We start from the raw sequence: 11,470 nt of genomic DNA on the forward strand, positions 1-11,470 counted from the left end.
ATAAATCTAAATTTACAAAGTTGATCAATTAAAGGATATTTATTTGTATTACAATATTCTTTCCCAAAAAAATCAAAGTAAAGATTTCTATCAGGGATCGTTCAAATAGCAAATTTCCCTGATGCATTTAGAATATGATTACCGAGTATATGTGCCCCCAACTTGTTTTCAGTTTTGGCTCTAGTGCATAAAGTGAGGTATACTGGAAGTGAAGAGGAAAGAGAGTTGAGCTTCAGACCTGACTAGGGAAAGTGTGTTCTTACTCTTAGTATGTGGAAATGATGGGAGCACACAAGTTCTCTTGATCTTTTGTTTCTCACCCTGAGGTTTTTTTTTTGTTTCCCTTGTCTCTGCTGCTTTCTGGTAGACTTTGTTTACCTGGTACTCTGAGGAAAAAAAGGAGGAAGCCATGTGAAAGGGGGACATATTAATGAATTAGGGAGTCACTACAACAGCAGAGTAAGAGGAGAATCTGGGATTCAGAGTTTGTATGTAGACACAGCTGGGGAAAAACAAGAGCGATTCTGAACCCTTGAAGTGGTGTTTTTGAGGCCTCTCTCCCAGTAGGGGCACCAGTTCCCCAAGGAGCAGCAGGTTCCAGCCCAGCCCTCTGTGAATGAGACGTATCCCCAGGAGAATAGACAAGGGCCTATTTGTCGCACTCCTCCTGGCTCCCTTCAGCACAGTGGTAGTGCCGCTCACAGAACTCCTGGATCCGGCTACAGGCCTCCACCATCATCACCTCGGGCACTGTGATTACGACTCGGAAGAAATTCGGGTACTCAAAGCACTGCAAAAATAAGAGCCTGTTATCTTCAGACCAACTGAACCTTGTTACAATCTACCTTATAAATGACCAGGGCCCCAATTAGATAAAAATTAGAGGCAGTGATTTAGTCAAGGGTATCAATCCATTAAGTTTCCACCATTAAGCCACCAAGTAGGTAACTGAGTTAATTCATCATAAAACGAGGCAGTGGGACAAGCTTAAAATCTAATCTAACAAGAATACACAATGTTTTGTAGGGGAAGGCCACAGGCTATGGCCCTAGGTAGCGCAAATGGTTTGCCCTCAACCTTTAATATAAAGGTTGACAGTTTGAACCCACCCAATGGCACCTCAGAAGAAAGGCCTAACAATCTGCTTTCTTTAAGATTACAGCCAAGAAAGCCCTATGGAGCAGTTCTATTCTGTAACACACAGAGTCACCATGAATCAACTCCAGGGCAACTAACAACAACAACAAGAAGAAAAAGGCTAGCTCAGGGAGACTCCTGGGGCTCTAGAAACTGTTGAGAATATCCTGACAGAGACACAAATGCTTACCATTCCTGGGAGGCAGTGGACTGATTGCTCAGCAACTAAGCGCTCGGTGAACTCCACATCATTCTCAAATCCTGGGAAATGTTCCATCTCAATTCCAACCTATCTCAGTAACAGAAGGAAGATGCAAACTTCTCAGAAGGAGGGGAAACAGGTCAACTCCCTATGACAGAAATTAAGGTAGAGACTGCTCTGAAAGGTATCTTGGAACTCTACTACAGATAACTCAGACTCAGAGTTCTAGCAAGCACTTATGAGCTCATGAAGTTTTTCACAGGGAAGAGAGGATATATTTATATCAATAGTTTGTTGAAGAGTTCCTTTCTTGATGCTGATAAATTAAAGCTGAAGGTAGAATGCCCAGCTTTTCTCAAAAGGGGCACTATTAGCATTATGGTGGGCTAGGCAATTCTTTATTGTGTGGGAATATCCCACCCATTATAGGATATTTAGCATCCCCAGTCCACAAAATAACAATAGCACACTCAGTCACTCTGAAAATAAACAAAAAAGCTGTACTTTCCCAAACATCCCTAGGGAACCAGTATCACCCCTAGTCGAGAACTACAATTGTGGAGAATGCCTCTTATCTGTGTCTTAAATCTTCCTAGTACCTAGACATAAAATGATTGGCTGTACTGCAGAATTAAGTCATTTTAAGAACTTTTTGAACACAGGTTAAATCATATCAGTGGGACAATTCAGAACAAGACAGTTCATAAACTGACTGACTTGGGAGTCTAGCCCATTGTAGTTATGAATGGTGACTCCTGGAATTGTTCGGTGCACGCCCTGCATGACCACCTATGGCAGCCCTGCAGAGTGGCTTCCACTTGCTTTACAACACACATAGATCTAGTGCCTGCCACCCACATACTTACCATGAGGTACATGGACCCAGAAGGACGGACTGGCCGGAGTCCTGGGATGGCAGCCAATGCTCCATAGCAGAGATCAGCATTGGACTACAACGGGAGGCAGAGAGAAATCCAAAATCAGCGTTAAGGTAAAAGAAAACCAAGTCATTAAAAGTAGAGCCACCATCGATGATCAGAAACCTAGGTTTGTTCTGCTGGCATAAGGAATCAACAACACCAAAAAAAAGCGCCTGCTCACTTGAAGCCTCAGTTGGAAGCAGAGGGAACTGCCAAAGGTGAGATAAATGTGCGTGGGTTGGTATTTACATGAGTGCCATCTCCTGGTCAAATATGGAAGCCTGATAATAGAACATTGTTCCAGAGATGAGGACCAATTATTCCCAGTTCCACTGGTGGCATTCCCTGACTTCCCGAAGTAGAAGGTCATGGGCTGCCTTTACCTTCAGGAACCTTAGAGTGTTGTGGTAGAACTCTTGAGGGGTGCGACGCAGGATGCTTTTCAGAGCTCCCTGGACAATGGTGCAGGGCCCCAGGATCCGCTGGCTCAGCTTCACTAGCCCATCTCGGATCTAAATGTCCCCCGGGAAACACAATTAGCCTTTCTTAAGCATTTCTGCTTCGGGGATTCTTGTTCTGACCACTATCTCTATCAGGTTTTTAATCTTTGGGGAAGTGATGGTGACTAGTGACAGTCTGAGCTCAGGTCACCTGGGTTTGTGGCCCAGTTCTGCCACTCACCTGCTGTGTGACTCTAGGCAAATTATGTAACTTCTCTCTGACTCTTTTTCTAAACTGTAAATGGAGTTAATATTAATAGTGGCTTCATAGGGTTGCTGTGACAAGTAAATAAAAATAACATATATACAAAATGACAACAGCAACTCAAAAGATTAGATAGGGACCTTAGGGGCAATAAGTTTATGTTAATGGAGAGTTACAGCTCAGAAAGGGAGGGTGAGAATGGTTGCGCAATTCGAAGAATGTAATCAATTCACTGAATTGAATACATAGAAACTGTTGAATTGATGTGTTTTGCAGTGTATATTCTCAACAACAACAACAAAATAAATTTTAAAAAATAATGTATTTAATAAGCCCTCAAACGTTAGCTGTCATTTCTGTTATGTTTCCTTTTGGGGGTTCCTAAAATTGGAAATAAATGGAACTTCTTCGAAGAGCCAGATACAGAAAAACTGAGTTTGAGAGAGGAATAACTGTTACCATCTTTATCCAGTGTCTTCCCAGGCACCCTGAACTACGGGACGAAGAAGAAAAAAAGAAAAAATTCTACCTCCTTACCACTGTGTACGCAAAGTAAGCATATAAGGCATACTATTTCACCAAATGGCTCTCACCTCGTTGCCAAAAATGTCTCTTCGGTCATGGATGAGGATCCAGCCCAACCTCCAGCCAGGAACCAGCCAGCGCTTGGCCAACCCACCACAGGACAGGATGGGAACATCAGTGCTGAGGGTGGCTAGAGGCTCGTATTTGCAATCTGGAAACGCCTAAGGACAAGAGCTGCTCTTTAGAGTTGTCTTTTTTTTTTTTTTTTGCCTACTTTCCCCTGGAACCCATGCTTCTCAACCTGTTCCTTATAATCGCTAGGGATAGGGCCTCAGGTTTGCAGGTTTATCCCTACCCTGAAGCATGATTGGGATTCCAAGAGACTTAAAGGGGACTATCCAAAAACTTTCCTTTTGCTGTCTGATCTAGATTAAAGGATACCTAAATGAGGAAACCGGCTCTAGCCAGTAACATGTACAATCTCATGAAGCTGGCTCTACGAAATTAGTGGCTTTTGGAGTTATAGATTTAAAAACATGGGCTCAAAAAATAAAATAAAAATATGGGCTCACAATCCCTTATCTAAAATCCCTGGACCCAGATATGTTTCAGAATGCAGAATTGTTTAAGTTTTAGAAAAGTCATAAGGAACACATACCATATATTGTGTAACTAACATCTTTGGTGTGGTTTGGGTCAGCACCATTAATTAAGCATATTAATATTTCTGCCACTTTCCTTACACTTTCAACAAATATATAGATTCACAAATAGAACAAATAAAATCTATAAATATCTTCGTATCAGGTCAAATCAGGTTCTGCCACCAAATGAATTCCAAATATCTTTTCATAGCTTTTTGGATTTCAGAAAAGTGGTTAAAGGGTCACGGAGATACACACACACACACACACACACACACACACACACACGTTGTTCCTGGGTATTGTCGACTCATAGTGACCCCATGTGACAGAGTAGAACTGCCCCATAAGGTTTTCTTGGCTGCAGTCTTTATGGAAGCAGCCCTCCAGTTCTTTCTCCCTTGGAGCCACTGGGTGGGTTTGAATCGCCAGCCTTTCCTTTGGCAGCCAAGCGCGCAACAGTTGTGCCGCCAGGGCTCCTTCACACACACACACACACACACATATTTGTTAATGCAGGGGAACTGATGTTCTGTACTGAAATAATTAGGAGCTGCTTCTGATTATTCCAATCACTACCTCTAAACACCCAGTGCCGTCGAGTCAATTCCAACTCAAAAAGGTTACCATAAAATATTTTGGGATTGGGATATCTGTAGGTGATATATCCTGTGGGGACTCACCATGTCTCCATAGATTTCATCAGCTAAGATGGGGACACACTGCCTTGCAGCCACTGAAAAGAGAGAAACGTGCTGAAATCATTTTTAATGGGAATTGCCTTAATACCTAATATTCACCTAGTCTTATTGTACTTTGCATTTCATGTTTATGTGTTTTGTCTTCCTCTTTAAAAACTTTAAATTTTTCTAATTCTTCCAGGGTACAAAGCCCCAATCTGTCATTTAATTAGATATTTCAAACCCAATCTTCCAGATGATGGGAGTGGTGGAAAGGCAAGCATTTCTTTTTTTCTCTTTCTTTTGGACAAGTCCTGCATTCCTATGACAAGCTGTGCTCTAGAGACCCAGTGGAGCGGCTCCCCTCTGTCCTAGGTTTGAAGTGTAGTGAAGGACTCCTTTTTTTTTTTTTCTCATTTCAGAAACCATGTAGGGGGTTCTCCCTCCTTGCCCTCCTCTGTGAAGTCAGCTGGGTTTACCTGCTAGAATTTTCTGAAGATGCCTTTTGCTGAACACAGACCCACAGGGGTTTGATGGATTATTAACAATGAGACACGCTGTCTTTTCATCAATCAGAGATTCCAGGTGTTTCAGGTCAATTTCCCAAGACTTCTCTGGCTGGAGAGGAAGAAAGGGTGAGACTAAGATGATTCTGAGAAACTTAGGGGGAATAGTTACTTAACCCAAGCGTGTGATGTATATAATAAAATGGTCTGTCGCTTTGACCACCCACCTCCTTATAGGCTGGTAATAGAGCACTTGAGTCTAAAATTAAAAAGTCACTTACCAGCAGATTGTAGAATCTGACCTCGATTCCCATAGATTCAGCCAAAGTCTTGTAGAGACAGAAACCAGGTCTAGGAACTAGGATGTTTTGTCCTACATTGGCCAACACAGCTAAGCAAAGTTCAATAGCCTGACTGCAACCACTTGTCAGAATGACATCCTGTGTTTCCAACAGCAAGAGGAGAAAAGAGCTTGTCAGATGGGTGAGTGGGGAGCAATAATAAATTTATGTTTTTAGGCTCAAAGTAAAGTAGCTGGGATTGTACTAAGCCAAAACCAAAAGAAATTAATATGTTTCTATATGTCCATATCTAAATGTTGTTGAAAATGTTGGCCATTGGGGGGAAAAATCACTTTAAAAGGATAGGTTGGCTGTGACTCAGCACATTTCCATGGGATAGCATGGTTATTTACTTTTGACCAGAGATTTGAAGCCTGGCCCTTCTTTAAAATACAGATGAAGGGAATCTCTTACATTAGGAAATACTGACTCCACACTACAGACAATAGAAGGAAGTGTGGCATTTAACCTTAAATTTGGCATTGCCGTCAATTCAACGTACCATGGTATCTCAATCTTCCCACCCGAGTGAGCTTTTTGTGAGTAAGGGAAGCTACATATTTTAAAAGATCCCATTGGTGAAATTAAAAAATTCAATTACTTAGTGCATATGATTTTTTTTCCAATGACCTTCTTCAGAGAATCAGATATAGGGTGACCTCTTGAGCCTCCTGGAGACAGACATCACATAAGTTGTATGTAACATTATCATCATACGTTAAATGTAATGATATTAAATAGTCACTGATTAGTGGCCCCCGCTATATAAGTCCTCAAATGACCAAAGGAAGATTATTTTCAGCTTCCCCTCCCCAAAAACCTTACTCTTTGTGGACCAGAAACAAAGAAAAGGGTAGTTTGTCCTCAGTTGCTTCACAGCTGGTACCTTATATAAGACTCACCTTAGCATCCAGGGGTGCCTCCAGACAGTGGTAATAAGAAGCAATCTCCTCTCGACTGGATAGGTAACCTGGAAAAAAAGAGGAAGCTGGAGGTTTTCATCCTGCAACTGACAGTGATGCCCCGAGAGGCAACATGGGCTTCAGCCTGCCTTCTGCCCCTACTTAGAGCACATGCTATACAGTTTAGCTCTCGGCCTCTATTGATAAAGGAGATTAAATTTAAGATTTTACGATTTTATATTAAGTACAAACATAGTAAACAACAACAAGAAAGAGCTCCCCAGACTATAAAATACTCTGCATTATCTTAATTAACTGTGATTATGTCTTTCCTCTGTAAAATAAAAGATTCACATTATTCCTAAATCCCTTCCAGATAACATTCTATGATCCTATCCTTTTTGAAAAGTTGTAATCCATGTATTCAATAGATTTGGTCCATTTTAAGTTTTTTTACATCATATAATATAGCTGTAAGTATTTTCGTACAATTTTTTTCTTTTAGATTATTTTCTGGCACAGTATTTCCAAGTGTTAATTTACAGTTCTAAGGTACAGGCAGTTTTATGCCCATTATCAGATATTATAGAGTTGTTCTCCAAAAGGATTCTGTTAGCAAGGCCAGAGGCAATATTTCAAAATTTTTGCTCATTCAAAGATATGGATGGGTCTCTTAAAGTTATATAAATTCCATATAATTGTTAATGAGGAAGAATGTTTTCCTAGATGTGTATTTACTGTCTGTATTTCCCTTCATATGAAATTCCATATTCTTTGAACATTTATTTGTCAAATGGAGACTTGGCTTTTCAGATTGAATCAGTTCCCTAATACTTGGGATATCAAAGTCATTATAAACTTTTTATAACCTAATTTTTGGTCTTGACTTTGTTTTGATTTTTGTTGTAAGCAACTGTATAAAATTTAACCAATCAACCTAAAAGCCATGTCCCTGATACCTCTTTGAGATGTTTTTAAAATTCTGCTTTAGCATGAAGCTAGGTTATTATTCTGCCTTTTATTCTGCGTAGAATATGTTTCTATGTGAACATACTAGAGGCGGAAATGTACAACACTGAAACACAGCCAAGGAGTCACTTATTTTACCAAACACTTCTGAGTGGAAATTTTTAATAAACGGGGAAAGTTAAACCTAAATAGCAAAAATGTCTTTTTTTCAGGAACAACCTTCTACCTTTTCAATGTGACAGCCCGTTTTTTATTGTTCTTGGTTTTGTACCTCTTTAATCTTAAATAGTTATAATTGCATTTCAGTGTACTCAGGACCATAATTAAAATAAACCAAAACCAAAACCAAACCCTTTGCCTGACTCACAGTGACCCTATAGGACAGGGTAGAACTGCCCCACAGGGTTTCCAAGGAGTAGTTGGTGGATTTGAACTGCTGACCTTTTGGTTGGCAGCCTGAGATATTAACCATAATTAAAAATAGGCCTTTAACACAGAGAGAAGGAGAAGTAAAGCAAAGGAGTGACTGTCATAGAGCAATAGGGAATTTAATTCAGGACCTAAGGACTCAGTAAACAAGCAGCTTTAGCCAGACTTAAAGCCTTTGAGTTAGAATTAATAATGATAGGATAGAAGCATTATTTGAGAAATAAGTACGTAAGGGAGCCTAGAGATGAGATGCCAGTTTGCCAAAGGGAGCCTGGAAAGAAGTTAGACCTTTATGGCTTATGTTTAAGTACCCTGAGACTCCTTTCCCAAACCCAAATGGCCATTTTATCTCAGTTTCTCCTTAGGAATTATGCATCAGGAAAGCAAGGAGAACTGCTAGAAATTTAGTCCTTTTATAAAAGCACTAAAGACTTGGAGGCCTCTAGATAAAGAGTCTCAGGAGGAGCTTACCAGTGGATGGGGCATATCCATTATGCTTTCCCGAGTCCAGGGCATCTTTCATTGCTTGGGTAACTTCAGGGTCTGTAGGCAGGTTTCCAAACACAGTCGGGTCTCCTTTTCATGGGAGAAAAAAAAATAAGGAGCCACAGGTGGTTACTTTTCCATGCCTAGTACTCAGACTCGCCCCCCACTCCCGTCTTCTCTAACCAGCCCTTGAGGATCACAGTAGGGGAAATAATGACTGCCCCTCGGTCAACTGTCCCCAACTCACCAATTGACAAAGAAATCATGGCTTTGTTTGGATTTGGCTTCACCTTCATGCTGTCCACAATGGCCCGGATAGGATTGAAAGTTTTGTTGGACATTTCTGAGGGCCTCACAGACCATCTGGCCTTCCTGTCTTTAGTTTTTCCCTGTCCGGAACTTCTCCCACCAAAGTTGACACGCACATCCAGCACAGAGGGGAGGGTACCATTGCCATTCATCTGAATCACGTAAGAGTCTATTGCTAGTTTATGCGGAAAATAAAGAGATTCCAGTGAAATTCAGAACAGATCACCTTGGATTCAAACATCAGGGTGATTTCACTGGATGACTCTTTCCAAACTCCTTTTCTTATTTTATTGCTTTCTCACTTAAAGTAGCTTTGTCATGAATGGGAGGAGTTTTAAGACTTCTTACTGAAATGGAAAATAAAGCAAGAACCCATTCTACAATGTTAGTAGAGAGCACTCCATCAAATGCATATCTTACGTAAATGATATTTGCTATGTGCATTTGTAATCCCTGTAAAAACTTAGCCAAGGGGAAACGACATAAAAATTGTAAACAATCAAAGCGTATGTATTCCCTTCTTTCCATGTAGAGTCTACTCAGGAGAGAGTCTCCCTAAAGTTTCACCAGTCTAGGTCTTGCCCTCTGCAGAGAAGAACCAGGAAATTTTAGAAATTTATAGTTAACATTGTTAGCGATAATAAAGCCCTATCCCATAAGCATCCTACCAATACACCACAAAGAGAAGAATGAACACCCTAATCACCACCACCAGAGTGGCTGCAGCTTAAGACTTTACCTTCCAAATACAGAAACAGGCTTCTAGTAGCCAAACCTGAATGCTCAGTTAGTTCTTCTTTGACAAATTACAGTGACAATGAACTCAGATGCAAATCCTGACTCCTGAAATAGTCTCCACAAGTGGGTGTTGGGCATGGAACTCATGCCATTGGTTGAGGCTGAGAGCTAAGCAGCCAGTCCTCCCCTTGTTCTCTTTCCTTCCCTCCCCAATTTTTGCTGCTTTTCACCCCTAACCATATCCCTACTGCCAAATCAGGAATTTTTCTTACTTCAAACATCTGGAATTCTCAGCGTTAACTCTTTCTGGGCACCTTTTAAAATGTTGGAGAAGACTAGTAGGGGGTAGTTATAATTAAAGTTGGCAATTTTTATTAAATATTTTTTAAGCTACAAAACAAAACAAACTACTAAAACTCAGTACAGGAATGTACACAGTAAAAATTAAGAGTCCATCCTTTTGCCCTCCTGTGTGTACACTTCATTCTCACTCCCAGGGATAAGCAGAGTTAATGGTTTGGCCTTTTCTATCTATTCACAAGCATTAAAGGTATGGATAGATGACTGATGTTTAGATAGATGATAGATTTGTATAGATTTTAAAAACAGATGGGATTATGCTCTACAACTTCTTCAGTTGTTTTTTACTTTACATGTCTTGGACACAAAGATCAACTCCAGTTGGTACAAATTGAGTAGCTGAAGTAAATTAAGATCCACACAACAAATATCTTAAAAGGAAAGGGTCTCCAAAGCAACAGAAACCTATGCGATTTTATCCTTATACTGTGAATTCTACATCATTTACCTGCTATGGAGTTATTGGAAGAATGAGATAGCAGGTGGGAACTAAAAGCATGGCATAGCATCCAGAGCAGGGAGCTCAACATTCCCATGAACCTATGAAAAACACCACCCACTCAAGGGTTAAGAGGCACTTTCAGGGGCCTCATGGCTCAGATCCTATCCATTTAGTTATTGAGAGACAAAGAATTGTTACATAAGTTCTTTATCTACTTTTCAGTGATTCAAGTCTCTAGTGGGGTTGAATAACCTTTTTTTTTTCTGGGCCTTCTATCTCTTTGTGCTCTGAAGAACTTATCTAATGCATTCTCTTCTTCATTCTAGTGAGGTAAACTTTCCATAGTTTACCTTTGGAGAAGCAAGGGCACAAAGCCAGCCAGGTCAAAAAGAATGTAAGTTCTGAGGCTGGAGGCCCTGAGTCCTGAGCTCAATAACCAGGGCTACTCTGTCTCGAAATGTGAATACTCAACTCCATCTCTACAACATCCAAAGATGCAGAAAAAGAAAGGCTTAAGTCAAATCTAGAATTTGGCATCATATGGCAAAAATCAAATAGCTTGTTTGTTTTACTAAATGCAACTGGACATTGCATAAACAGAGGTATACTTCACATCGTGGCCAGAACTGTACTTGGTGTAGTTGCCAGCAGAGTGAGAAGATGGTATTGTTTCCAAAGCACAGAGGTACTGGCCAGAGACCATTTGTTTCAAATTCTTTTCCTCTCCTATCCTCCCATTTTAAGTATATGTGCACAGATAAAATCAGGACAAAAAAAGGAAGAGAGAAAGAAAAAATCACTTACAATCCCACTGCCACTGTTAGCATATTGGTGGCTTTATCTGTGCATTAGTTTTATTTCCACCTCCCCACGCCAAAGTTGGGATCTTGTTCTATGTGCTTAGCTTGAATTTTTCAATTATATCATGAATATTTTCACATGTTATGAAAAACATTTTTTTAGAGTACCAGGATTTATTGAATAATTTTCCTAATGGGCATTGTGTGGAATTTAATTTTTTATCATTCTAAGTAATCCTGCCAAGGACATTCTTGTACATAAATACTGGCTCATAGATTTTTAGTATTTATTATTTCCACAAGATGAATTTCTATACATTGACTTACTGTATCAAAGAGAATGAACTTTTATTAATCAAAATATATCCTCATGTA

At 40.1% G+C, this 11,470-nt stretch overlaps 1 protein-coding gene across 1 annotated transcript; it reads right to left on the bottom strand.

Moving 5' to 3' along the window:
- Positions 1 to 347: 347 nt before the first annotated feature.
- TAT (tyrosine aminotransferase) lies at positions 348 to 9,049 on the bottom strand. Its single transcript, XM_010596799.3, has 11 exons — positions 8,694 to 9,049; positions 8,432 to 8,536; positions 6,563 to 6,630; positions 5,601 to 5,759; positions 5,293 to 5,431; positions 4,817 to 4,869; positions 3,558 to 3,710; positions 2,643 to 2,771; positions 2,206 to 2,289; positions 1,328 to 1,426; positions 348 to 790 (listed from the first exon to the last, which is right to left on the bottom strand). The coding sequence occupies exons 1-11, from the start codon at positions 8,905 to 8,907 to the stop codon at positions 650 to 652; spliced, it is 1,344 nt and encodes a 447-aa protein (XP_010595101.1). The 5' UTR covers positions 8,908 to 9,049; the 3' UTR covers positions 348 to 649.
- Between the last annotated feature and the right edge of the window lie 2,421 nt (positions 9,050 to 11,470).

Source organism: Loxodonta africana, chromosome 21 (genome assembly GCF_030014295.1).
Source record: "Loxodonta africana isolate mLoxAfr1 chromosome 21, mLoxAfr1.hap2, whole genome shotgun sequence".
Classification (NCBI taxonomy): domain Eukaryota; kingdom Metazoa; phylum Chordata; class Mammalia; order Proboscidea; family Elephantidae; genus Loxodonta; species Loxodonta africana.